The following is a 27,912-nucleotide window of genomic DNA, read 5'->3' on the forward strand; positions in this document are numbered from 1 at the left end:
CTGATGGGGTAGCCATACCATTTTTCTCAAAGATTTTCATCCATATTGCAAGGACACGACATTACATTAAAGCCGCAAGCAGTTTTAAATGGCTTTTCTTTTTCCTTTACAAATGTCATTTTGTGCAGGGACTGCTCTAAACATGGGAAACGCATGCCACTTCACAGGCATACTTTAGACACCCCCAGGTATGATATTTAAAGGAATATTTCACTTTTTTTTCACTTTATGCGTCATTAAAATGACTGCTCCAGAAAAAACTTCAATTTTTAAAACTTTTTTACATTGATACATGTCCCCTGTGGCAGGATCCGGGTCCCCAAACCCTTTTTAGGACAATAACATGCATATTGGCTGTTATAATTAGCACTTTAGATTTCGAACGTTCGCGTCCATTGTAATTAATAGGGTTCTAACGTTTGTGCGAACTTTTGGTCCATTCGCAGGTTCTGGTGCAAACCGAACCGGGGGGGTGTTCGGCTCATCCCTACTATAGATATATTATACACCGTATCTCAACCAGCCATAACTTTTTGACCATCCACCTCTTGCCCCCAAAACAGCCCTGACCCACCATGACATGGATGCCACTTGGCCTCTGAAGGTATGCTGTGGCATCTGGCATCATACCAGATCCTTTAAGTCCTGGATAGATTGATATCTGGAGAATTTGGTGGCCAAGTTAACACCTCAAACTTGTTATGTTTCTCAAATCATTCTTACACCATTTTTACAGTGTGGCAGGACACTTTTTCTTGGTGAAAGAGGCAGTATACTTGGTCAGCAACAATGTTTAGGCAGGTGGTACGTTTTAAGTAACACCCACATGAATGACAGGACCCAATGCTTCCTAGCAGAATATTACCCAAAGCATTATACTGTCTCTGCCAGCTTGTTTTGCATCCATCCACATGATGTAAAAGACAATGCGTTCTATCAAACCAGGCCACCTTCTTTCATTGCTTCATGGTCCAGTTCTGATGCTCATGTTCATTGTATGCAGTTTTGTCTGTGGACAGTATGAGTAGAGGTCGACCGATATAGTTTTTTCTCTGGCCGATGCCGATATTTAGAAATCCCGGCGGCCGATGGCCGATATATGATGCTGTTTTTTTTTTTTTTTGGGCCGATTTTTTTTTTAACAAAAATTCTCCCCCCCCCCCCATTCATCTCATAAAATCTAACAGACACCTTTCTTACTGGGGTGTTTTTCAGGCACTTTTGGGCTAAAAATAGCCTCTGTAAAGTGCCTGCAAATCGACTCCCCTGCAGTCTGTGTCAAAGCCCGAGTGCTTTCACACTGAGGCGATGCGCTGGCAGGATGTTAAAGAAAAGACCTGCAAGATGCACCTTTGGAGTGGTGTATACTGCTCCTTCACCACTCCTGCCCATTGATATGAATGGGCACCACTGCCGAAGCGCATGCAATGCGATTTGGCAGTGGCGCTTCACGGGCGCATTTAACCTCTTCCTCGGCCGCAAGCTGTGTTATATGCACTGCTAAAATGACGGTAAAGCGCTGCTAAAACTAGCAGCATTTTACCGTCAATGCCCACCTGCTCCAGTGTGAAAGCAGCCTTAATAAGTGATACAGAAAATTTCTTACATTTAAAGCGGGAGTCCACCGGGACTCCGCGTTTTATTTTTATTTTTTTTAAAAGCCAGCAGCTACAAATACTGCAGCTGCTGACTTTTAAATAGTGACACTTACCTGTCCAGCGCGCCCGCGATGTCGGCACCCGAAGCCGATCGCTCGCTCGTGCCGCCGCCATCTTGGGTATGGGAATCAGGAAATGGAGCCTTTCGGCTTCATTTCCCGGTTCCCTACTGCGCATGCGCGAACCGCACGGCGGAATCCAGACGGTCCCCGCTGCCTCTGGGAGCTGTGTGTTTCCCAGCAGGCAGCGGGGCACTTGCTGAAGGGGGCGGGCGCTTGCGGAAAGGGGCGTAACGTACGCCCCTTTCCGCAGAGAGCTAGCCCGGAAGTGGGTGCAGTTACCTGGATTATCCAGGTAACTGCACCCCCCTCCCCCCTGAAAGGTGCCGATTGTGGCGCCGGAGGGGGGGGGATTCCGATGAGCGGAGGTCCATTTTAGAGTGGACCTCCGCTTTAAACATTTATTAAACAAAACAAACCTCCAGTCAGTTCACTTGTATGTATAATTTAGATTAAAAAAAAACAAAAAAAAAAAAAAACTATATATTAAATAAAAACAGGTAATCAAGACTTTTAGATGAAAAAAAAAATGGGCTAACTTGACTGTTTTAGTTGTTTTTTGTAAATCATTAGTGTATTTTTTTCCAAAAAAATTGCATTTGAAAGACCTCTGCGCAAATGCCCTGTGACATAAAATATTGCAACAACCGCTATTTTATTCCCTAGGATCTCTGCTAAAAAAAGATATATAATTTTTTGGGGTTCCAATTGATTTTCTGGCAGAAAATACAGGATTTTAACTTGTAAGCAACAAGTGTCAGAAAAGATTTAGTCTTTAAATGGTTAAACTGAGAACTCTACACACTGAACTCAGTTCATTCAGAAGTGTAAACATTGTATCTCTTTGATCTTTTCTTGGCAGACTCCCCAGAGAGGAGGAAAGGCTTCACTGAAGATTTAGGCAACTTGCATTTAACTTCTATTACAGAAGTCATTTGCAAGGCCTGCTGCATAATCGGCCTTTTTATCAGCACAATCGGCCTATGCCGATTAATAAAAAAAAAACGCAAACGACCTCTAAGTATGAGCCCCATACACAATAAACTGTGATAACTATTTTACTGCTTTCAGAGACAACGTGTTTACATACCACCTAATACATCCGATTGATTGTCAGATGCTGTTGTAATGAGATAATCAATGTTGTTCACGTAACCTTGAGTTTTCATAAAGTTATAGTGCAAGTCCACCCTTCAACTAAAATCCCTGCATCTACAGACATCCACATTCCAAGACTAACCTATCTAGCCCTGTAAAGAAAAAATGCTTATACATACCTTTTCTGAAGCTGATCCAACCCAATCTCCAGTGGTTGAAGCTCTGCAGAGGACACAGCCGACATCAGTTGTGAAATGAATAGGGAGTGATGCCACCCATTGACTTACTATGGGGCTGCTGTTGTCGGAAATGTCCTCTGGTCCCACCTCCACAGTGACGCTGCGGCTGACAGCTCAGCGTGGGATTGGGTCGTATCGCCTATAGCAGTGATGGCGAACCTTGGCACTCCAGATGTTTTGGAACTACATTTCCCATGATGCTCAGCCACTCTGCAGTGTAGTTGAGCATCATGGGAAATGTAGTTCCAAAACATCTGGGGTGCCAAGGTTCGCCATCACTGGCCTATAGAAAAGGTATGTATACTGATCTCTTCTTTACAGGGCTAGATAGTTTAGTGTTAGATTGTGGATGTCGGTAGATGCAGGGATTTTAGTTTTAGGATGGACTTCTACTTTGAGTTAAGCATTACCCACCAATGCTATCCCTGCCAGTGTTACCCAGTGTTAGTAAGCTCTGATCATTTTTGCATATGTCAAGACGTTCCGTTTTGAAAGGTATAAGTTATGAGTGACAGTTGAGCATGTCAAAGATGGCATTTTTACTAACTACATGCCTTTGTGCATTGCCAAACAGTATGGAATCATGTAGAGTGAAAGTTAGCCTTCAACCTGATCCTTCATTTACAATCCCACCTGTCACTGATAGAACCAAGAACAGTGGGGGAGATTTACTAAAACTTGAATGTGCAAAATCTGGTGCAGTTCTGCATAGAAACCAGTCAGCTGCCAGGTTTTATTGTCAAAGCTTAACTGAACCAGCTGAAGTTAGAAGCTGATTGGCTACCATGCACAGCTACACCAGATTCTGCCCTCTCCAGTTTTAGCCCAGAGTAGGCTACTGTTACTACTACTACTACTACTATTACTTCTACTTCCTAGAAAGAGTCTGCAGAGGCTTCAGTACATCCAAATCTCTGCAGCAAGGATTCTGGCGAGAGTATGGAAACATGAGCACATTACCCCCATTCTTCACTCACTCCACTGGCTTCCTGACTCCGCCAGGATTGAGTATAAGGTTTCCCTTCTCATATATCAATGTATACCTGGACATGCCGCCCCCCATACCTCCAGAGAATGTCTTAAAACACATCACGTTCAATCCGCTCCAATCACTCGAATCTTCTTCAGATACCTAGAACTAGACTTAGGACAATGGGAGACAGGGCTTTTTGTGCAGCTGCCCGGTGCCTGTGGAACGCCCTTCCTGACACCTTGAGGGTTCCTCAATCAACTGACTGTTTTAAAAAAGGTCTTAAGACATTTCTTTTTGGCAAAGCTTTTTGTTCTTTTTAGTTTGTTTTATTGTTGTATTTTAACCTGTAGCACTTTGAGATCTTTTGATGTAAAGTGCATTATAAATGTATTATTATTACTTTCCTCCTTCAGAGCACTGTTTTATAGATTCTCTTGAAAGATCACACACAGACTCGTGTTTTATGTATATTACATTAGTTAAAATATTCAGTACCCCATAAAATTCTTTTATCCATACACAATAAAATATGGATGGTTGTTTCTTTTAAAGTGTGAACTGTTTTTGATTTTTTTTTTTTTTTTTTTTTACCTGTGAACATATATGTTTTTGTTTTTAGACTGTAATTCCAGTTGATGAAAGTTTAACAGAATGTTTAGGAATACGTTCAAAATATGCATCTTTACGAAAAGATACACTTCTGAAATCGGGTAAGCTGATTTTTAGTAATTTATTTAGGCAATGTTGCTTGCTTGTATGCACAGTTGTCTGTAAGAGCACTTTCACACTGGGTCGTTAGGGGTGTCGGCGGTAAAGCAGCGCTTTTTGGCTGATAGTGGGGTGCTTTTAACCCTCGCTGGTGGCTGAAAAAGGGTTAAAAACGCCCGCTTTGCCAGTGCTGCCCATTGATTTCAATGGGCAAGGGCACTTTAGGAGAGGTGTATACACCGCTCTTAAAGCGCCTCAATGATGCTGCTTGCAGGACTTTTTTTTAGCGTTCTGCCAGGGCACCGCTGTAAAAGCACTTGGGCCTTCACACTGGAGTAACAGGAGAGCCATTTTACAGGTGCTTTGCAGGCCTGCAAAGCGTCTTGTGAAAGTACCCTAGACTGGGTCTTCTGTGGATGAATAGTTACACACTCCAAGTTACAAGTACACATCCCCTTTGTTGCATATATAGCATATGAACGTTAAATAAATTTGTATAGCTGTGGACAAACTAGACATTGGTTCTGCCAGACATTGGTAACTGTTATGTATGTAGTAGAGCCTTAAGCTTATTCTCATTTTGTTAATTCACAGTGTTTGGAGGTGCAATCTGCCGCATGTACCGCTTTCCTACAACAGATGGTAACCACCTGCGGATACTGGAGCAAATGGCCGAGAGTGTCCTTTCGTTACATATACCCAGACAGTTTGTAAAACTCCTGCTGGAAGAGGATGCTGCCAGGTGAGATAGATATGGGCATCCCTCTTTATTTGAAGTCCGAGAAATTCAATTAATAACTCCCTTGCCTATATATAACATCTTTTGTTTCATACTGGGCAGCAGCTTCCAGTCCTGGAAGCCTGTCCAGTGTCCTGTCCACTTTGACCAAAAAACAATGTAGATTTAGTATTCAAACTCCTGCTGTTTATTGTAAAGATAACATTTACACATAAATCAGTGTACTGATTTTTATACTGTTCATTCACAGTCTAAAGCTGGTAATACATGGTTAGTTTTCTTTTTAGCCATGAGCCCCGGTTCACACAAAAGCAATACGGTAACCAGTGCAATTCCAGTGCTGGTTTCCGCATCGCATCTCCCTTGCAGGCAGCTCACACTGCCCTCTGCTAACTGCTGTTGGTGTCGATACAAAGTTAATGACCCCCCCCAGATTGGTTGACAGATCACAGTGCAAACTTAGAATTTTGACAGGAATAAGATCGCATGGGTGTTCACACCCATGCGTTCCGATTCCAGTGCAGGAAAAAAAAAAAGGTTCCTGCACTATTTTCTTGCGAATCCAATGCGAGTTCAGCCATACAACTGGTTGAATCCACATTGCACAGACATTACATGTGATGTGCACAGCAATGGGGTGCGAATCACATGCGATGTCTGACATTGCAATAGTGTGAACCCAGGCTGAAAAATGTATTCCGATAGTGAGACTCACAGATTGGCTGCAGCTGCTGATCAAGGAAATTTTTGTTAACCTATTCCTTTAACAGAAGGGGACAGCCACACATTCATCAAAATTATGCTGATCCCTGCCGAACCTGCAGAATTTCGATCAGTATATGGCTTGCAAAAGTTCACTTTTGCACCTTGCACCTGTATTTAGGATATAACATGGTGACGATACCCCCCACCCTCAAGCTGCCCTCTGCCCACACAGCCATATCAATCATTCACGGGGATCTGTAAATGAGTGAACTGCAACTCTTGACTGCCATCATGACAGTCGGACTTGTAGTTCTCAATGGATTAGGGGTGTGGTAATTGGTGTACTCATAGTCCACTGAATCTTCCTCCAGACCTCTCTCTCACAGATTTTTGGACAGAGAGCTAGAGCAAGAGATTGCAGGAGCCCGACATTGTACCTGTGATACACTGATCATGGGTGCAATGCATTACAGGCACTTACTTGTAAAAGAAAAAAAATAACGATACATTAACTTTTTTTCCAGAAAAAACATGCACATTTATTTTTTTATATTTTTTTATATTAAGGTTACCATACATTTTTCCATGTGAATAAGTAACACACCTCAAGCAGTGTTTCCCCTCTTTATTCATAGAAAGGCTTATGTAATGGCAAATAACAGTAGTTCCCTGGTTTGTAAATCGTATATATTCTAACATCTTTGGTTAATAACCTATAATTGCAAATCTGTAGTATTAGGACAACGTTTTAAAAAAACCTACGAAGTGTACCTTGAAATATCCTATTAACCAGAAAATGGATAATGGCGTATACATAGAAAAACAGTAGTATTGGCACAATGTGTTTAAAAAAACTGCAATGTGTACCTTGAAATATCCTCTTAACCAAAAAATGACTACTGCTTTTGATGTTTAAGTAATGAAGCGTGTGAAGTTGCAAGTGGGAGGATTGAGAAAATGGTATATATGTGATTACCACATATTCAGAAACGGTCTGTGGTTGGTTACATTACATCCTGTTTATCATGTAAAGTCTATCTTAACACAGTTATTTATTCCATCTATAAAACCTAATCATGATGTAAAGTAATAAACTTGAATAACCTATACATTTTAACCACTTGCCTACTGGGCACTTAAACCCCCTTCCTAACCAGACCAATTTTCAGCTTTTGTTGCGCTCACACTTTGAATGACAATTACTCAGTCATGCAGCAATGTACCTATATGAAATGTGTGTCCTTTTTTTCACACAAATAGAGCTTTCTTTTGGTGGTATTTAATCACCGCTGGGTTTTTTATTTTTTTGCGCTATAAATCAAAAAGACTGAAAATTCGGTAAATAAATAAATAAAAAATCTGTGTTGGCAGAGTGTTGTCACAGAGCAGCGCTGTGGGCACTACACACCCAGCTCACAGCGCTGCTGCCATCTCACCCCCTCTCCCCTCGCACTGTACAGAGAGGGGAGGGAGGAACCGGTGTCGTGACATGACGCCAGTTTGTTTATAATTGATCGCTCCGTCATTTGAAGCAGTGATCACGTGGTAAACGGCCACTACCAGCGCTGTTTACCGCAATCCGTGATGCGCTGGGTCTTCCGGACCTGGCGGTCATGGATGTTTATGGGGGCGCGCCCTAGGGGACACGCGAGAGCACGATTCTGGGAGGACGTCCATGGATGCCCTCCCAGAATAAGCCAACCGCGCTGTAGCTGTCTTTCAGCTATGGCCCGTTCGGCAAGTGGCTAAATATATTTTAGGAGCCAACAGTACTTTTAGCAGTCGCTAGGCTTCATGTACCCTGCTGCTGGTAAACGGACGTTTAGGAGTAGTTGGGCGTTTTTCAGCTGCCCCTGAACTCTCCTCTGTGTTATCTTATCAGTACATGTACACAGGGTTGTTTATAGTCATTTCCAGGCAATTGAGTTTAGAAGAATTTTTTGGAAAGCAAAAAAAAATGCGTTCAGGATGGATGTTCAGAGGCATTTGAAATGGCAAATGCCTGTAACAGCTTGTAAATGCAGTAACTCACGTTTAGCTGCATTTTGTTTACAGACATTTTTTTCATTTTTGATTATTTGGAGAAAAAAATTGCGGGTAAATGTGGCAAAATGGAAGTTTTTTAAACGTCGGTTACTATCTGTCAAGTTAAAGCGTTCAGGAGAGGTTGTAAAATGTCCCGTGCACATTAAAACCCCTTTCACACTGGGGCGAGGCGTCGGCGTTGTATTTGCGGAGCTATTCGGGTGCTTTTAAACCCTGCTAGCGGCCGGGAAAAGGGTTAAAACCACCCGCAAAGCGCTGCTGCATCAGAGCTTTTCCGGTGGTATAGCTTCGCTGCCCCATTGATTTCAATGGGCAGGAGCGGTGGAGGAGCGATATACACACCGCCCCAAAAAGCAGGACTTTTTTTACCATCCTACCAGCACACCGCTCCAGTGTGAAAGCCCTCATGCTTTCACACTGGAGTAAATGGACTGGCTGTTTCAGGTTGCTTTGCAGGCACTATTTTTAGCGCTGTAGCGCCTGCAAAGCGCCCCAGTGTGAAAGGGGTCTAAGCCTAACTGATACCGAGTAGCACTGAACATTCTCTGGCCACCCACAAGCTATTTTGCTTTCAATTTTCTTCTGTTAGATGACATATTTTTCATACAGAATGAGACCCCATTCACACCTGAGCGTTTTGTAGCTTGAAGCCTGAAGCTACAAAACGCTAGAGGAGAAAAATTTTATTATTCTCAATGGAGATGGTTCACATCTCCACTACATGTCGCCTGAAGCCGAACGCCTGAAGCTCAAACAAGTTCCGGACCCTTTTTTGTCTCTCGAATTGAGCAGATTTGGGCGTTTTTCTTCTTTTAACATTGGTGACCTTTTGCCCTGCACAAAATCGCGGCAAATCGCGGTAAAAAAAACACAGCCTAAGAGTTTTCTCAAATTATTGCTCTGATTCATGAAACCCTCTGTTATTGCATAAAATATACTTAACCAGTTGCCGACCAGCGCACGCTGATGTACGTCGACAGAATGGCACGGGCAGGCAAATGGGCGTACCTGTACGTCCCTTTAAATTTGCCGCCCTGCCATCGGGAGCGCGCCGCCGGCGGTGCGCTCCCACGCTGGTCAGGACCCCTGTGAGTCCGGTCGTGGGACCCGCGGACTCTATCGCCGCGGGCATACCTGGGATCGTCTCACGGAGCGGCCGAATGAAGAAATGCCGTTGTAAACAGCATTTCTCCATTCTGCCTAAACTAGTGACGCTGATCTCTGCTCCATGTGATTGGAGCAGAGATCAGTGTTCACTAAATTAAAGCCCAGCCCCCAACAGTTAGTAACACACCCCAGGAACACTTAAAGCGGGAGTCCGCGTTTTTTTTTTAAAGCCAGCAGCTACAAATACTGCAGCTGCTGACTTTTAAAATAGTGACACTTACCTGTCCAGCGCGCCCACGATGTCGGCACCCGAAGCCGATCTCTCGATCGTCTCTCGGGTGCTGCCGCCGCCATCTTGGGTATGGGAATCAGGAAGTGGAGCCTTTCGGCTTCATTTCCCGGTTCCCTACTGCGCATGCGCGAGTCGCGCTGCGCAATAAGGATGGACCCGCTGCCTCTGGGATCTGTGTGTTTCCCAGCAGGCAGCGGGGGACTTTTGGAAAGGGGCGTAATCTACGCCCCTTTCCGCAGAGAGCTATCCCGGAAGTGGGTGCAGATACCTGTACTGTACAGGTACCTGCACCCCCCTCCCCCCTGAAAGGTGCCAATTGTGGCACCGGAGCGGGGGAGGGTTCCGATGAGCGGTAGGTCCACTTCAGGGTGGACCTCCGCTTTAACCCCTACACTGCCACCCACTGGTTAACCCCTTCACTGCCAGTGTCATTTACACAGGAATCACTGCATTTATATAGCAGTGATTGCCGTATAAATGACAATGGTCCCAAAAATGTGTCAAAAATGTCCGATATGTCTGCCATAATGTCGCAGTCACAATAAAAATCGCTGATCACCGCCATTACTAGTAAAAAAAAAAATATATAAAAATGCCATAAAACTATCCCCTATTTTGTAAACGCTATAACTTTTGCGCAAACCAATCAATAATCGCTTATTGCGATTTTTTTTTTTTTACCAAAAATATGTAGAAGAATACGTATCGGCCTAAACTGAGGGAAAAAAATGTGTTTTTATATATTTTTGGGGGATATTTATTATAACATAAAGTAAAAAATAATGCTTTTTTTTCAAAATTGTCGCTCTATTTTTGTTTATAGCTCAAAAAATAAAAACCGCAGAGGTGATCAAATACCACCAAAAGAAAGCTCTATTTGTGGGGCAAAAAGGACGTCAATTTTGTTTGGGAGCCACGTCGCATGACCGCGCAATTGTCAGTTAAAGCGACGCAATGCCGAATCGCAAAAAGTGGTCTGGTCTTTGACCAGCAAAATGGTCCGGTCTGTAAGTGGTTAAAGAAGGTTTCTTGTAGTGCACATTTTTTTATCATTTCAGCAAGTCATTTTGAGTGGCAATTTTAAGTGCGTAAAAGTTACCTGTTCCTATGTTGGAAAGTCCCTTAGGTCACTTCACCTAAATTTTAATTTATATACATTACTTATGATTCCCTGTCTAAAGATATCTTTTATACAGTGGAACCTTGGTTAACCACTTGCTTACTGGGCACTTAAACCCCCCTCAGTCCCAGACCAATTTTCAGCTTTCAGCGCTGATGCACTTTGAGTGACAATTACGCGGTCATACAACACTGTACCCAAATGAAATTTTTATCATTTTTTTCCCACAAATAGAGCTTTCTTTTGGTGGTATTTAGTTACAGCTCGGAGTTTTATTTTTTGCTAAACAAACAAAAAAAGATGCAAAAAAAAAAAAAAAAAAAATCATGTTTTAATAGTTTGTTATAAAATTTTGCAAACGGGTCATTTTTCTCCTTCATTGAAGTGCGCTGATTAGGCGGCACTGATAGGCTGCATTGGTGGGCACTGATGGGCTGCATTGGTGGGCTGCATTGGTGGGCACTGATGGGCTGCATTGGTGGGCACTGATGGGCTGCATTGGTGGGCACTGATGGGCTGCATTGGTGGGCACTGATGGGCTGCATTGGTGGGCACTGATGGGCTGCATTGGTGGGCACTGATGGGCTGCATTGGTGGGCACTGATGGGCTGCATTGGTGGGCACTGATGGGCTGCATTGGTGGGCACTGATAGGCTGCACTGGTGGGCACTGATAGGCATAGTTAAGGCGGCACTAATAGGCACAGATAAGGCGGCACCGATGGGCACAGATAAGGCGGCACTGATGGGCAAAGATGGGCACAGATAAGATGGCACGGATGGGTGGCACGGATAAGTGGCACGGATGGGTGGCACGGATGGGCACTGATAGGTACCACAGATAGATGGGACTGATGGGCACTGATAGGTGGCACTGATAGGTGGCTCTGATAGCTGGCACTGCTGGGCACTGATGGGCGGCACTGCTGGGCACTGATGGGCGGCACTGCTGGGCACTGATGGGCGGCACTGGGGTGCAGCACCTTTGAGGCAGATTTTGGGTGGCACTGTGGGTGGCACTGCTGGGTGGCACTGTGGGTGGCACTGTGGGCACTGCTGGGTGGCACTGTGGGCACTATGGGCACTGCTGGGTGGCACTGACAGGGGGGCACTTTATTTCAGGATGGCACTGCGGGTGGCAGGTGGGCACTGGCAGGGGGCAGGTGTCCGTTTAAATTGCTGGCCGTGATCGGGACTGATGTCCCGAACACGGCCGCCGGCGATCGGCTTTTTTTTTTTCTCCTCGCGCTGTCAGCGCGAGGAGGAATACTAGTCGATTACCGGCTCCGTTTTATCACATGATCAGCTGTCATTGGCTGACAGCTGATCACGTGATAAGGGGTCGGGATCGACCCCTTACACGGATCGGTGATCAGGCGAGTCTCACGGACTCGCCGATCACAGAGCGCGCCGCGCGCGCCCCTCAGGGGGCGCGCAGGCCGCTCGTAACCGGGACTACGTCAATAGACGTAGTCCCGGAAATGTGGGTCCGCGCTGTTGCCGTCATTTTGCAATAGCGCGGATCCCAAGTTGTTAATGAGTAACGTGGTTAACAAGCATTTTGAAAGGCGAGCAACTTTAAAAAAAAAATCCTGACTCGGTTTGTGAGCATTGTCTCGCAAAACAAGCAGAATTCAAGCTAATGTGGTGTCCAGTATCACATTTCGCCTGTGCAACCTGGAAGGTTTGGAGCCGTTCGGAAATACTCCGTTCCCTAGTGTTTCCTAGTGTTTCCGAGTTCAGCCAAGCTGTCGCCAAGTATTTCTGAGGCTCTCCGGTGCCCCCCCCACCTATGGCCACATACAGTATTGCATGCAATAGAAGTCAATGCGGAACAAATTATCTTTGTTTCCATTGACTTCTATGGGGAAACTCACTTTGATATGCGAGTGCTTTGGATTACAAGCATTCTCCTGGAACGAATTATGCTCGTAATCCAAGGTTCCACTGTAGTTCCTATTGGTGGGATGGCAGCCTCTTGCCAGTCATTCTTTGCAACATCTGTGCTTTAAAAATACTGCAGTGGGGTAGGTCAGATTTATTTTTATTTTTTTTAAAGGTTCAGTGGCATGGACAGTGAGAATGGGTTGGTGCTTGGATGGGCATATTTATTTCAGATAAGCAGAGGTAGGAGTTTGGGGTTACTTGGTCTTTACAGGGACAGCCTATAAACTGGTATTTTACGGTGATTGATTAACCAACAATCATGGGTCAGCCCCCAATTCCAGAATAAGGTTGATTATACATTATACAATTTTCTTATTCAATTTCTTTTAGATTTACCTTCAACTGTGTAGTGCAAAGGCCTGCCTGATTGCATGAAAATTTAAAGCGTTTAGTTTTGACCTCATATTATATAGTTTTGGTAAATCTAAAGAAAATTGTATAATGTATGGCCAGCCTAAGACCATGTGCTTTGTTAGGACAGACGGTGTTCAAACCTAGGTAAAATTGATAGTGAATATCTGACTGCACAGTACAAACACAAGCTGCCCCTCTTAAACAAAGGGAACTATGTACGATTTTCCTTGCTGGAAGGTCCAGAACAGAGCATCTAAGAAAGGTGAGATGCCAGTTAAGCTATCTGAATGGGACATGTAACAAATATAGTAGTAGATGTTGACCCAATTTGGCTGCAAAAGTGGAAGTACACTGTAAGTTTAGTATTTTTTTTAAATCTGTACAAGGGACAGTACTTGCATTGAATGAGAAGTGTCTCTTGTGCTGTTGGCTGCTCTCATCATCTACATCTAAATTCTAAGTTGTAAATCATCTCTCATCTGCCCTCCTTCCCTGCATACCCCAGCAGTGGTAATCTTTTGGTGTTGTGGAATTTAATGCGAGCTGCTGGACATGTCACAGGCTCTCGGTTCCTTCCTTCCATTCATAAGAGCTGTATTCTAGCTTCCGACGATTAAAAACACCCTATACATGGAGGAGGCAGACCTTTTATTCATTCACCCATTCACAGACCACTGCTCATTCATGGAAGCTAAAGTACAGCTACTATGAATGAAGGAGGTGGAAGGAAAGGACGGGCAAAGTTGGCACTCTTGTTGAGTGCCTATGACAGGTCCATTGACTCATATTCATCTCCACGGTACTAGACCACTAGTATACAAGAAAAGGAACCACTGCTCGAGGTGTATAAAGATAAGGCTGATTGGAGTATCTTGCAGAGTGCTAGCCCTGGCCCGTGTCCGTGGGAAACTTCCAGAACTTCTGATTGGTGTTATCTTTGGCGTCTTTGCCTTTTTATTTTGTTTCACAAACTGTGGTCACGTAGACGCGTTTCACACATAGATCCTGTGCTTAATCAATGATTGATCACAAGATCTATGTGTGAAACGCATCTATGTGACCACAGTTTGGTGTCTTTGGTGTTATCTTTGTGAAACAAAATAAAAGGCAATCGGAAGTTCTGGATGTGCAGCCATTTCTTTCTTCTTTCCAACTAGAAGACCACTGTAGTGTTATGGGTCAGGGGTTGAGGTCCATAGGTGACAGAGGGCTGAAAATTCAAACAAAGAGATCAGCCACCAGCTCAGTGGACAGTCCCTGTTTTGTGTGGATTAAAAAAAGAAAAAGTAAGCTTAAGAAATTGAGAATTTGTTATTTCTTATGTATAGAGTTTGCGAACTTGAAGAGCTGGGGGAGCTGTCGCCATGCTGGGAGAATCTTCGCAGACAAATTGTAACGCAATATCAGACCATCATATTGACATACCAAGAGAATATGACAAATCTCCATCAGTACAAAGGTAAGCTAGCTGAAGTTTGACCTTATTTATATTACATACATAAAACACTTGAAGGGTTGTTGTAACTTTCCACTGAAAGATCATGCTAAGATGAAACCTATTTAGAGAAATTCACTGGGCAGCCCTTTTGGATGTATTCACAATCAGTTTGTTTTCTATACAGAATAATGGGTGATCTTCTTCTGGATTTAGTAGGTGTGGCCATTACATTATGTCACATGTATTCCTTTTTTTTCTTCATCAAATGTATTAGCTGAAATAAAATTTACTTGAAATGGCTTTAAGATGCTATAAGAAACTCTATGAAAGGGAGACATATCAGATTGATAAACTCAATTAATTGTCCCCTTCAGGCTTTAATGAAGAATTACAGATCAATGCAGTAAATTATATTTTGGTTTACTTATATATTTTCAATGGCACATTTTGTGTTTTTTTTTTGTGGCATGTCTCTTCGGGGATACTACAGCTACCATTTTTCTCTTTGATGTTTGCTGGGGCCTGTAGTATCACGGGGAGTGTGGCAGGTCCTCTGCTCCCATACAAAACAGGCTCCTTACCACAGTTTTGGCAGGCTTGAGAAAGGGGCCTCCATTCTGCAACTCCAATGCATCCACTGAGTCAGCTGAAGTTACTTCCTTGCGGTCCAAAGCAGCTGCTACCTGGATTACATACAGTTCCTGCTATTCCTTGTGAGGCTTCCTGTTGGTTCCTTTTGGCTATCGTCCTGGTTTAAGCATCTAACATTACATCCAAATAGAGGAGCTTGCTGTCATATCATCATCCACCTGGAAGGCTGCCACCTAATGGAGGCTTTGTAGACATGCTTTTTTTATTTTTATATATATATATATATATATATATATATATATATATATATGTGTGTATGTGTGTGTGTATTTAATATGTTTCAGTTTAGTTGGTTTTAATACATATTACACTCCGATGGTAGTACTCTCTCTCCTCTTCCTTTTTTTGTGTTTTTTCTTAAGTGGTGAAGCCATCCCAGATCCCATTTAGAGGAGAGACTGCATACACTATTAAAGTGTGATCTTTGTGTCCTGGTTGATTACATTAACTTTTTTTTTTTATATATAGACTTTCAGTTTTTATGGACTTTTAATGTTCATTTTCATTTTGTTCTAAGGGAGCCACATTAATCTTTGCTCCAGGATGAGTGTGCACACACACCTAAATAATTTGGTGAACACCTGTGCACACTGGTCATTGTATTTTCAGAACTAGTAGGCTGTCATATTTGTAGCGTAACTGAGTCCTTATCTGTGCCTATGCTGACCGGTTGTAGGCCTCCCACAAGTGTCAACTTACAAATGATATAGTCATGTCTACTTGGAATATTCCTTTAAATCATCCCAACCATGTCTATCACCTGCGAGAGCTATGTGCAAAGGGGATACTTGACACACACCTTGTTTTTGATTTTATCATTTCTAAAAATGTTTTAACGGTATGTGAAAGGTGTATCCTGCATTTTCTTTTCTTTCTTTTTTTTACATTCTGTACATTTCTGGTATTTTGTGCATTCATGCTACTACCACACTGTCTGCAAAGCTCTGTTGTATGTTTTTGGCAAGCCTTCTCAAATTACCCTAATATAGAGTCCCTCTGCTTTCTTGCAACATGATCTGAGAAATGTTTGCTTAATGCTCCGGGAACGATGGAGGATTTCGAGAAATGTATTTATAGCCGAAAGGCTAGAGAGAGAGAGAGAGAGAGATATACTCGTACACCATAAAATGACTGGGGCCTACAGCACAAACACTTTATTTACAGTATTGTGCAAATGTTTTAGACAGGTGTGAAAAAAAAAATGCTGTAAATGAAGCTTTCAGAAATGGAAGTGGTAATAGTTTATTTTTATCCATTCACAAAATGGAAAATAAATAGAGAAATACAAATCAAATCAGTATTTGGTGTGACCACCCTTTGCTTTAAAAACGGCATCAATTCTTCTAGATACACTTGGTTGGTTGTTCCAAACATCTTGGAGAACCAACCACAAATATTCTGTGGATGTAGGCTGCCTCAAATCCTTCTGTCTCTTTGTATAATACTAGACTTGATGACGTTGAGATCAAGGCTCTATGGGGGTCACACCATCACTTCCAGGATTCCTTGCTCTACTTTATGCTGAAGATTGTTCTTAATGACATTGGCTGCATGTTTGGAGTCGTTGCACTGCTGCAGAATACATTTGGAGCCAATTGCATGCCTCCCTAATGGTATGGCATGATGGATAAGTATCTGCCTGTATTTCTTGGCATTAAGGACACCATTCATCCTGACCAAATCTCCAACTCCATGTTGTATGGCTATTATTGATGTATAAAAGAAAAATCAGAATCGCGCTAAATAATAAATGTAAAGTTCACAAATGCATATGGATTAAACTCATCTGTGTAAAGTTGTCCATAAGCCATGTAATAATGAATCAATCTCTAAATGACAATGTCCATCATCACCAAATACTGCAGTGAATCCACCACCAGCTGTAGAAACTGGTTACTGGCTCCTGTAGACACCCTATTATAGGGGGTCGGTGTACGCCTGCGGCTTAAAACCCAGCCAGGGCTTTATCATCTTAGGGCTTCTCCACACTTCCGATTATCACTCAGCAAGTGGGATAGTAGTTAGGCACCAAAAAGAGATCAAAGTCTTCACGCTTAGTACCTAAGTCCTTCCCTCTTACAGGGCAAGCTGTGGGAAGCGTGAGGATTTTATACTATGTGGAGCCTTTTGATTTCTTTTTGGTGCCTAACTACTATACAACTTGTTGAGATAAGAAAGGTCCCGGCTGGGTTTTAAGCCACAGGCCTACACCGACCCCCTATAATAAGGGGTCTACAGGAGTTGGTAAGCAGTTTCTACAGCTGGTGGTGAATTTACTGCGGTTTTTGGTCATGGATGATGGGCATTGTCATTTAGAGAGTGATTCATTATCTCAAGGCTTGTGGCCAACTTTACACAGATGAATTGAATCCATTTGGATTGATTTATGATTTATGAACTTTACATTTATTATTTAGCACAGTTCTTATTTTTCTTTTATTTATTATTTGTGATTGTGTTACACAAAATAATTGCTGCTCACTGTTTATTTTTTAGGAATTGATGATTTATAGTGCTGTTTTTATACTTTTTATATTATTAATGTATGGTCAGTAAGAGTTGTCTGACAGTGGAAGAGGGAGTGGGGTGGTTATTGCTAAGCAAGACTGGTGGAGGCACCCATAAATGTAAATTATCAGATGTACTCCTGATGTCAACATGGGCTTATGAACGTATACTTTGCCTGCAAGTAGTTTACATACCACCTGAAAATATTTGAAATACTGTTTCCACTAATGGCACACCATGGATACAATGTATGCTTCCACAAAAGGAAGGAATCTAAAATTCTGGATGTCACATTAAATGGGAGTTCAGTATCCTGGAACTATCACAACTTGTATGTAGTTATGTATTAGGGGCCTCAGTACATGGGATTTATTAGCCCATCTTGTTTGTGTTTTTTGTTTTTTAGGTGTTTCTTTTAAAGCAAGCAGCTTAAAGGCAGATAAGAAATTAGAATTCGTTTCTACCAATTTACACATTCAAAGGATGAGGGTTCAAGATGAATCTACATCAGGTATGACATATGTTAAAAATAATTGGAGTATTACTGACTCTGTCACTAAAAGACAACTCAAGTTGGTTATTTTTTATTCTCTTCCAACAATTAAAACGATCTTGGACACTCTTTGATTTAACTGCAAGTACAAGATTGAAAGTTCCCTCTTTAAATATTTGGTCTGGAGTTTTTGAAGCGGAGGGTATTTACCTGTCATCATTCCATCACAATCAAAAAAAAAGAGGTCTATCACTCATTTTAGGAAATTGGATTTAGCTATAAAAAAATGATTTATGGCCCAACGGTGCATACAGAACTCTGAATGGGTCTTTTTGGTTCCTTTAAAATATGTTAACCCTATTTTTTTGTATTTATATTTTTTTGATTTGTAGCAACCTTTCTACTCTTGAAATCCTGCCAGTAGCAGCACTTCCTGTTGTAGGCTGACAACACTAAGCCACAGCCTCTCAATTTGCAGCATTTTTTTACCCTGTCATCATACGCCTTTGGCTGTTGGCAGACCTGATATGCAGGCCCAGTGCCAGCTGAAGGAGGGACAACTCTGCTTCCAGTTAAGAGGCAGCTACTTAGTATTGGCAGCTTGCAGCAGGAAGGGCTACTATTATTAGCATGATCTCCAGGTAGGAAACTTTGCAAGAGATCTGCAAAAAGATTAGCTTATGAAAACAGTGGGGCCTAATGCTAAAAAATATATTTAGGTGTTATATACACTTTCATGGGTGCTCAACCTGTGGCCCACCAGCTGTTGCGAAACTACAAGTCCCACAATGCATTGCAAGTCTGACAGTTAAAAGCGTGACTCGGAAAGGCACGATGGAACTTGTAGTTCCACAACAGCTGGAGGGCCACAGGTTGGGCTCCCATGCTTTAAACCTACCTTACCATACCTGTGTGGTTATACTTTCATGTTGGCTTCCAGGCTCCTATTCAATAGGAGACATTAGGGTTGCACCAATACCACTTTTTTAAGATCGAGTACAAGTACTGATACTTTTTTTTCCAAGTACTCGCTGATACCGATTACTGATACAGACTAACGATATCTTCTTTATAATTATGAAGAACTGTAACTGGCACTGATGAGGCCCTAATATGCAGCAGCGCTGATGAGCACTGATAGGGGGCACTGATGGCTGGCACTTACTGATGGGCACTTATATGTGGCACTGGGTGGCACTGGTATATGGCACTTGTATGTGGCACTGACTGATGGGCACCGATATGCGGCACTGATGGCTGGTACTCATGGGCACTGATATGTGGCACTGACTGATGGGCACTGATTGGTGGCACTTATGGGTGGCAATGGTAAGCAATGGCACTGAAAATAATGCAGCACTAAAATCAAATCAAAGATTGAGCTGTACACTACAACGGCCATCTTGATACACCCTGCACTCGGCCTCAGTAAGCCTAGTCAGAATGCAGCAGCGGACATCTTGTTACACCCAGCCCATATAGTATATGGGCTGGGTGTAACAAGATGTCCGCTACCGCCTTATGACTGCAGGCTACTGAGGCCGAGTGCAAGGTGTACCAAGATGGGCGTTGCCGTGTACAGCCTCTGATGGAGACTCGGCCTGTCACTTCCGTTAACGATTCTGATAGGCCCGGTCACCGATAAATGCACGGCTGCACATGGCCTGTACTGCGGTCCACAACCCTGCCCACAGGCTTACCTTCCTCTTCTGAAAGGATCATGCCTGGATCTCAATGTGCCTGGACCCGCACTCCGCCTTCTCCCACCCACTCCGCCTGCCAACTGACTTCCGGGATGCAGGTATTTTGGGGCGAAGCATCGGGAGCATTTGCCCGAGTAAAAGTACTCAGGCAAATACTTGGTATTGGCAGTGATACTAGCATCGGTATCGATGCAGTCCTAGGAGACAGGATTTCCTTCCACTGCATTGTTGATGGCCAACTAGCCTGAAACAACTGTATGCAGTTTGGAATAGGTTCCACTATTTATTAGAGGCTGTACTATGCTGTGCGCTTGCTGTTGGCTTATGAGGCATCAGGGAATGGTTTGCATGGCTTTGTCATTTTGCTACTAAAGTTGTTAACTCTAAAGATAGTTATACACGGCTGACGTTTGATCTGATTCCTGCTAAATCAGCCGAAATTCGAACTGTGATTGGCCCTGTCAGCAGCACCCAGCTCAACAAAATTCTATTTAAAAATCAATTGAGCTAGGTGGAAAATTATTGGCCGCACATTGACTGAATCCTATCATATGCAGGCACTGCTCAGTTATTCAAGCAGCCACAATTGTTGTAGCTGATTGAAGATAGTTAGGGGCTGGCAGTGAAGATTCCCCCACAGATGTGGTGGTGTAAATGAGCCCTAAGGGATTTGGTAATACAAAAGCCTCTTTAGCTTTTTACTGTGTTTTTACATTTGTAGTAAACCTATGTTAATAAGAAAAGTCCTTTTATCATTATAATCTGCAGATCAAAACTACGATATAGTGACAATAGGAGCACCAGCTGCCCATTGTCAAGGATTCAAATCTGGGGGGTTACGGAAAATTTTGCACAAGTTTGAAGAAGCAAAAAAAAAGTAAGTTGAATCTTGTATCATCTTTGCTACTTTTATTATTAAAAATAATATTTGTGTTGTACGTATATTTTATATTCACGTTTTTTTTTCAGCAAAGACTTTTACATTTAGAGCTTTCTTAAAGTGTATCCAAACTCGAGAGCAAAAATATATTCTCTATTGCAGTTTACAAGTCCTTGGATATTGTGTCTGCATGTTTTTTAGGCCCTTTTCCTTTTGTTTTTCTGCCATTTGTCATTAACACATCTTGAGGGTTATTTACTAAAGGCAAATCCACTTTGCACTGCAAGTGCACTTGGAAGTAAAGTTGCTGTAGATCCGAGGAGGACATGCAAGGAAACTAAAAAACAGCATTTTAGCTTGCACATGATTGGACGATAAAATCAGCAGAGCTTCCACTCATTTAAGATCTACCACTTAGATTTAGAGCGACTGCATTTGCAAGTGCACTTGCAGTGCATAGTGGATTTGCCTTTCGTAAATAACCCCCCTTATGTGTTTAAACTAAAGCCCTTTGACATGTGCCCTTGGGGTTTATATACACTTTTTAAAGGTAATGTAATGGTCACCTCTAATAATCTACGAGATCCATCTATGGTGACTAAAGGGTTTTCTCATTAAGCAGTACACAGTAGATTTCAAGTTAATCATTCAGCATGAAACCGTTTTAAACAATATGAGGTAATACATAGGGACATTTTCAGTTCAGTATGTAGGACCTTGTACACAGGGCATAAAAACTAGGCACTCAGTGGAGACTTTATTGCTTCTAAGAAACATGCAGATTGAAAGTCCTTATCAAAGAACCAGTTATGTGTTAAGAAAGGTAACAAATGTATATGTCCAGTACACAAGACGTAGAAACTAGGTGTTGACACCCATGTTTCGGACGGCAAAGGTGCAGATTAGAATTCCTTTTCTGAAATCCAGTTGAGTTCAGAAGGTCAACAAATACTGATACTGCTCCGTTTCAATGTCATATACAACCACAAAGTTGAATACATATGGTTTTGCTTCCTATAATCACACTGCCCAGCTACCGGGGACTACAGCTTAACTCATATTACATGCTGTTAATTATTGCTTGAAAATCCATTTTTTGCTATTATACTAACACTCTCAGTTGCTGCCTTTGCTTGGCAATGAGACGCTTTAAGGGGATTTTCTGGAAAAGAAATGTCTCCAGTATATATTGATATAGTAACTTGAAGGGGTTATCGCCTCCCACAACTTATGGGTTTTATTGGGGAAAAAAAAACAGTGAACACAGATTTGTCCTGCCAGTGGTGAAATCTAGTACTGCAGTATGACTAAAAATGCAGAGTATTACAGAAAGACCACTATAGTGTCTTTCTGAAACTACAGTCCCTCAGGTAGTGTAACACTGGCACAAAGGTACCTGTAGCTTTTTCTTTCTTTTAAATAGGTACTGGGAGATGGGTATCCCTCCATGTTACAATAAATACATGTTTCTTTTAAATCACTCTTAAAGAAATCTAATAAACATATTAAATTTTCTTTTCGTTAAGTTATGTATATCTTTACATGCTTTATCAAAAAAAATAAGCAAGGACTTGGTGACAGTATTTTGCTAATTAACATTTTAAATTGTCTAATTTTACATTTTGTTTCTTGGTTCCTTATAGCAGTTTTGAGGAAAGTTGGTGAGTTGGTTTTGCAGTATCCATTAAATCATATGTGTTCATGCTTTTTGTAATACTAGTTTCTTGTGATTTGATTTGGTGGAGTATGGATCGTCATTACTGCTTTTTTGCATCTATCATTTAGAAACCGGTTTGTAGGTCTGTTGCCTATTTTAGCATGGACGGAGCTCCAAATTTTGGCACCGCTTCACTTCACAGCTACATGTAGAAGCAAAATTGTGTATGCTTTTATTGTGTTCTTCTAGAAGGCTTGTTTTTACTTTAACGCATGTTTCTGTCATGCCAATATTTAGTTGTTATCCTGTTCTATTAAAGGTTATTGAAAATTTGCAACCACGTGATTTGTGCAATTTATCTCAAATTTTGTCAGCGGCATTTTACTTATTTTCTTTTTCTCACCATACCCCCACAACTCAGTGCTGTGAACCTGGCACATAGGAGACTAGGCATTTTGCCTTGTCCATACTGTGTGACTGCACTGGAACAACCGTCCAGCGCATCTGGTGTGAATATACCCGAAATGTCCATGTAAAAAAAAAATACTACTGAACGCATTCATTTACTTATAAATCAGTTGTAGGAGTGCTGAAATATCACTTTTGTTTTTTGTATGGACGCATTAAAGAATGGATTAAAAGATGATTCTGCCTTTTGGCTTGTGACAGATGCTGCAGTCCATCCATATTATCCAGACCTATTGTTGCTCAATCCCCCTTGTTGTGTGATAGTATTCATGTATGTTACAGAAGAACTTTGTTAGACACCACTGTATCTAGACTGGTCACATCAAGACTCCAGTGGTATTTTAGAAAAGCAACAGTTAATTCAGTGAAAACACAATGGGGATTATTTACTAAAGGCAAATCCACTTTGCACTGCAAGTGTACTTGGAAGTGCAGTCACTGTAGATCTGAGGGGGACATGCAAGGAAAATAAACAGCATTTTTGCTTGTACATGATTGGATGATAAAATCAGCAGAGCTTCCCCTCAGTTCAGATCTTCCCCTCAGATCTAAAGCAACTGCACTTCCAAGTGCACTTGCAGTGCAAAGTGTATTTGCCTTTAGTAAATCAACCACAATTAGTTATTTGGGTCTGCATGTATCTAACGGTTACACACATATAGACAAATTCAGACAGGCGTCAACCCACCTTCTCCGCATATTGCAGCTGACAGTGGTGGGGGAAGAGGGACGATTTTGGGTCTATACAATATACCAGATATTTTCAAGGGCTCCAACAGAAGAACTGAATGGAGTGCGGAGAAGGTGGGTGGAAGGGAGGCCCTTGAAGGGACCTGTCACTGCCAGTAATGGGAAAAAGGACTGACTCTCTTCAAAGTTTACCTGTCTCAAATCTGAACCCATGATGAGAAAAATTATATATGGACACATGCCAAAATGCCCATTGGATCTCGGTTTAGTAATGGGGGTAACCACACTGGCCAGGCGTTTACAAGAGAGGTTAGAATTACAGCGGCCGATATTTATGGATCAGCTGTGCATATTGGTTTTCATTGAAAGTAAGTTGAGTCTATGATGAAAAGATGCCAAGGTAGGTATTAAAGGGGTTTGCCATAATTACGTTAAATACTGGCAATCTGTATTCTTGCAGGTCAAAATTTGTACAACATTACTTTGTATGTATAGTTATTATTCCTGCAACAAATGGGGACACAGATTTAGCATATAAAATAAACTTTACCAGAGATTTACTTTTATATTTTCTTGGGTGTTAATTTTAAGTGACAGACGAAAAACAAGCTTTGGACTGCCGCACTCTTCAGCAGACCACTTTCTTTTATTGGAAAATCACATCACAGCTCAACAAACACAGCGAACAAGGAAAAAGAAAGTGGTCTTCTGAAGAGTGTGGCAGTCCAGAGCTTGTTTTTCGTCTGTTGCTAGTGGTAATAGCCAGCACCTGTGGCTTCCCAGCCGAAGAGACAGTTTACAGCCTGCGTGTGTGCTCCTGGAGTGGTGAGATCCCTTCTTTATTTAAACTGAACCTGTCCAGTGCATGACAGTACCTGTGTTAGTTTTCAAACTGATCCCTGTGTTCTTGTAGAGTCTTCAATCCTAGGCTTAAGCTGTAAATGGAGTCTTGACTTCTTCCCAAGTTTAGATCAATTCATGCCCCTTGTAATGTTATGCCCCACCTTGTTAGATGCTAGGACTTTATTGGGCATTATAGGCTCTCACATTTAGAAGTTAAATGACAGGGGTGAGGCTTAGTGCCAGAAAGGGGTATGGATCATAGGTACCTATAGGAACTTTAAGGACATCAACACTGTTTGTTGCTGCCTAGCAACACTTTAGCCCAGGTAAGTTTGACTTTTAATATTCTGCTGGTGTTTTCATTATTACATCTTCCACACTTAGTGGGTATCAAAACCGGGTTGTCTGTGCTATGTGAAGCCCATCTAACAGGAGCATGATTTTCATCCACTCAGTGTGATCTGTGTAGAACAAGCCTGCCTTAATGCATCCACTTTGTCCTTTCATGAGTGTTTCACGTGTGTAAATACAGGAGTTACCTGTTCCAGAATTAATAAAGGATTTTATTATATTGACTTTTTTTTTTCTTGCAGTACTTCAGCGGGCCCCCAGTCTATTGTTTACATACCACAGGACATTATCCGAGCCAAGGAGATCATTGCTCATATCAATACTCTGAAGACACAAGTCAGTTATTATGCAGAAAGGCTTTCCAGGGCAGCCAAAGACAGATCGGCCAGTGGCATTGAACGTACGCTGACAATTTTAGCAGATAAGGTGTGTAACTCCTTCCAAATGTAGTTATGTTATAAACTGGCTCTCCATCCCCTTTCTCCAGGTAGCCAGATAATATTTCATGTAACTCAAAATGGAGCCCACCCCTCCTATCTTAAGATTATCTATCTATCATTACTTTCGCAACCTCCATCACTGTCGTATATTAAAAAAACAAAAAACAAACTAGGATTTCTGAATTGCTTTATTGGAATATAGACACTAAACCATATGTCATATTAGTCAGACTATTACCTGGTATACATTTAATGTAATTGTACAGTCTCATATTTTTGTTCTTAAAAATAACAAACCTGTCATACTTGCCTGATCTGTGCAGTGGTTTGGCATAGAGCAACCTGGATCCTCCTTTTCTCGTGTCCCTCTTCGGCTCTCCTGGCCTCTCCCTCCTCACGAGTGCCCCCACAGCAAGCAGCTTGCTATGGGGCACCCAAGCAAAGCAGCAGGTCTGTGTCTATGTTCAGACAGGGAGCCCCGGCTAGGCCCTGTCCTTTCTCTCTCCTCATTGGCTCACTGACATTGACTCCTGCTGCTGTCTCAGCCATTGAGGAGGAGAGTCCCGGGCAGGGAGTCTCCTGTGCAACATTGCTGGATAGAGATGGGCTCAGATAAGTATGGGGGGGGTCAACATGCGCTGCTGACTTCCTGTTAGTTCAGGGGTCCAATTTTAGAGGTGAGCGAAGCAATTACAGTATCTCAGAGGTGGAGGGACTGTCACGTAATATTTGTGTTTCTGGATCTATTTCATCACAGTGAAGCTCCTTGCTTTTGCTGTCTGGGCCTTGTGGTTCACCTAATTGGACTTGCAGACTTCTACTTTTTATGGAACTGTGATTGTTTTTTTTTGCGCTGCACTCTTCGATTTCAGAAATATCCATCCTTTTAAACGCAATCAATTATCAGAAATGGGTATAGCAACAGAGAATGGCAAAAAAAAGGCTTTATAGGACCAATTGCCAGATATGGTGTGTGGGCCCATGACGTTTGATCATCTTTGTTTTCAAAATTGGCAATATACTGTATTCTGGATCAGCTGGAATTGGAGGGGCAGAGCGGCACATATTTTATAATTTTTTAACTACCTGGAGCTGGCCTTTAGAGGTGGTTATATTGTTAACGTATAAACCCCGCCCCTCCCTCCTTATTGGTTCACTGGCTGTGATTGACAACAGCGGGAGTCAATGGCTCCTGCTGCTGTCTCAGTCAATGAGGAGGAAGAGTCCCTGGAGAGCCGAGGCCCTCGTGCACATAACTGGAGGCTCAGGTAAGTATTAGAGGGGCTGCTGCACACAGAAGTTTTTTTTTACCTTAATGCATTAAGGTAAAAAAACTTCTGCCTTTAGAATGAGAATGACATAATGTTTCAGTAGAAATGGCTATACTGACATTTTTAGTTTTTTTGTGTTCTTATAGCACCATCTTTTCTTTTCAGACAAGGCAGCTGGTCAAGGTGTGTGATTGCAAACTATTAGCCAGTGCAATACAAGGACTCAATGCTGCTAGGCCTGACTACATTGCTTCCAAAGCTTCTCCTACATCAGCTGAGGCAGATCAAGTTATGCTGAGGAATGACCAGGATACTCTAGTAGCGCGATGGATGGGGCGGAGCAGCAGGTCATCACTCCAGGTGGACTGGCATGAGGAAGAATGGGTATACATGCCTGCTATTGCCTTATATTTGGTATTGGTAGCTAGCTGTAAAGAAAAATGAGGTGTTTCTAGAAACAAAGCTTGACAGTTGAACAGGGCATTCAGCAATGAATAACTTTCAGAGTATGTACACCACTGACTTGAAGACAACAGTTTTTTTATCAAATAGAATTGCTCTGTATTAAAAAAACATAAGCAATACATAAACGGGTATCCAGGGTTACACTTTCCAAAGAAAATGAGCAGCTGTTAGCTCAACAAAACATGTCAATGCAGTGCCTAATTTTAAGGGAGAGCATACATTCAACAATCGCCAACATGAAGGAAAGTAAGAGGAAATCAATCTCCTTAGAGATTACCATCTAACCATGGCTGCCAGATTTTTTTCATACTTCCGGGGGGTAGTTCCTATTAATATAAGTCAATTTGTACATTGGCAAAACTCCATTTACAATTGATTCCCAAGAGGATATTGTGGGAGGAGGGGGTGAAGTCCACTTAAAGAGTATTTCCGTCTTTGCGTAGTACAACAAATATAGCAACAACTTTGTTTATCTGGGTCTTTGTTCATCATCATGGATGCCCAGCAGTGCCAGTTCAGGGGTACCTGGGAGAGACAGCTGTAAATGGGTATTGATAAGATTAAAAATTGCTGTCCAATACTGTGCCCCCCAAGTACATGTCCAGAGCATATGGAAATAAATACCTTCTGCCATATGGCATATAGAACACATAGGAGACCTTTGTGGATAGATTGTCTCTCTGTGGTGTAAAATATACTCTATGTAGAATTTTGCCTAAATTAGTTTGGAGACTATCATCAGCTTAGAGCTATGTTCAAAACATTCTTCCCAGACTTCCCTATCTAGTTCAGGAATATCCGTATGCCATTGTTCCCAAACCTATCCATCTTGGGTGACTCTTTACTGAGGAGAGACAAGTAAAGTGTAGATAGGGGTTTAATCAAGGACTTGTGTGCCAGAAGATCCTCAATCGGGTCAGTTTCAAGCATATGAGGGTCCAAAAATTGAGCACGTACAGCGTGCTGTAGTTGGAAATATCAGAAATACATCCAGCAGGTTAGTCTAAATT

General features: G+C 42.2%; 1 protein-coding gene across 10 annotated transcripts in view; it reads left to right on the forward strand.

Moving 5' to 3' along the window:
* The window catches only part of INPP4A (inositol polyphosphate-4-phosphatase type I A), a 200,120-nt gene that overhangs the window by 136,013 nt on the left and 36,195 nt on the right, over positions 1-27,912 (forward strand). For 7 of the 10 annotated variants that reach the window (XM_077482752.1, XM_077482756.1, XM_077482759.1 and 4 more), the window contains 8 exons: positions 4,647-4,737; positions 5,330-5,477; positions 14,373-14,503; positions 18,048-18,152; positions 20,606-20,714; positions 22,361-22,378; positions 24,969-25,152; positions 26,603-26,821. In XM_077482752.1, coding sequence (XP_077338878.1) covers positions 4,647-4,737; positions 5,330-5,477; positions 14,373-14,503; positions 18,048-18,152; positions 20,606-20,714; positions 22,361-22,378; positions 24,969-25,152; positions 26,603-26,821 — 1,005 coding nt within the window. The remainder of the gene's footprint in view (positions 1-4,646; positions 4,738-5,329; positions 5,478-14,372; positions 14,504-18,047; positions 18,153-20,605; positions 20,715-22,360; positions 22,379-24,968; positions 25,153-26,602; positions 26,822-27,912) is intronic. The other 3 variants (XM_077482754.1, XM_077482760.1, XM_077482761.1) reach the window with 1 other exon arrangement.

The sequence above is a fragment of the Lithobates pipiens genome, unplaced genomic scaffold, assembly GCF_037356315.1.
Source record: "Lithobates pipiens isolate NorthernLeopardFrog02 unplaced genomic scaffold, aLitPip1_a1.2 Scaffold_16, whole genome shotgun sequence".
NCBI lineage: Eukaryota > Metazoa > Chordata > Amphibia > Anura > Ranidae > Lithobates > Lithobates pipiens.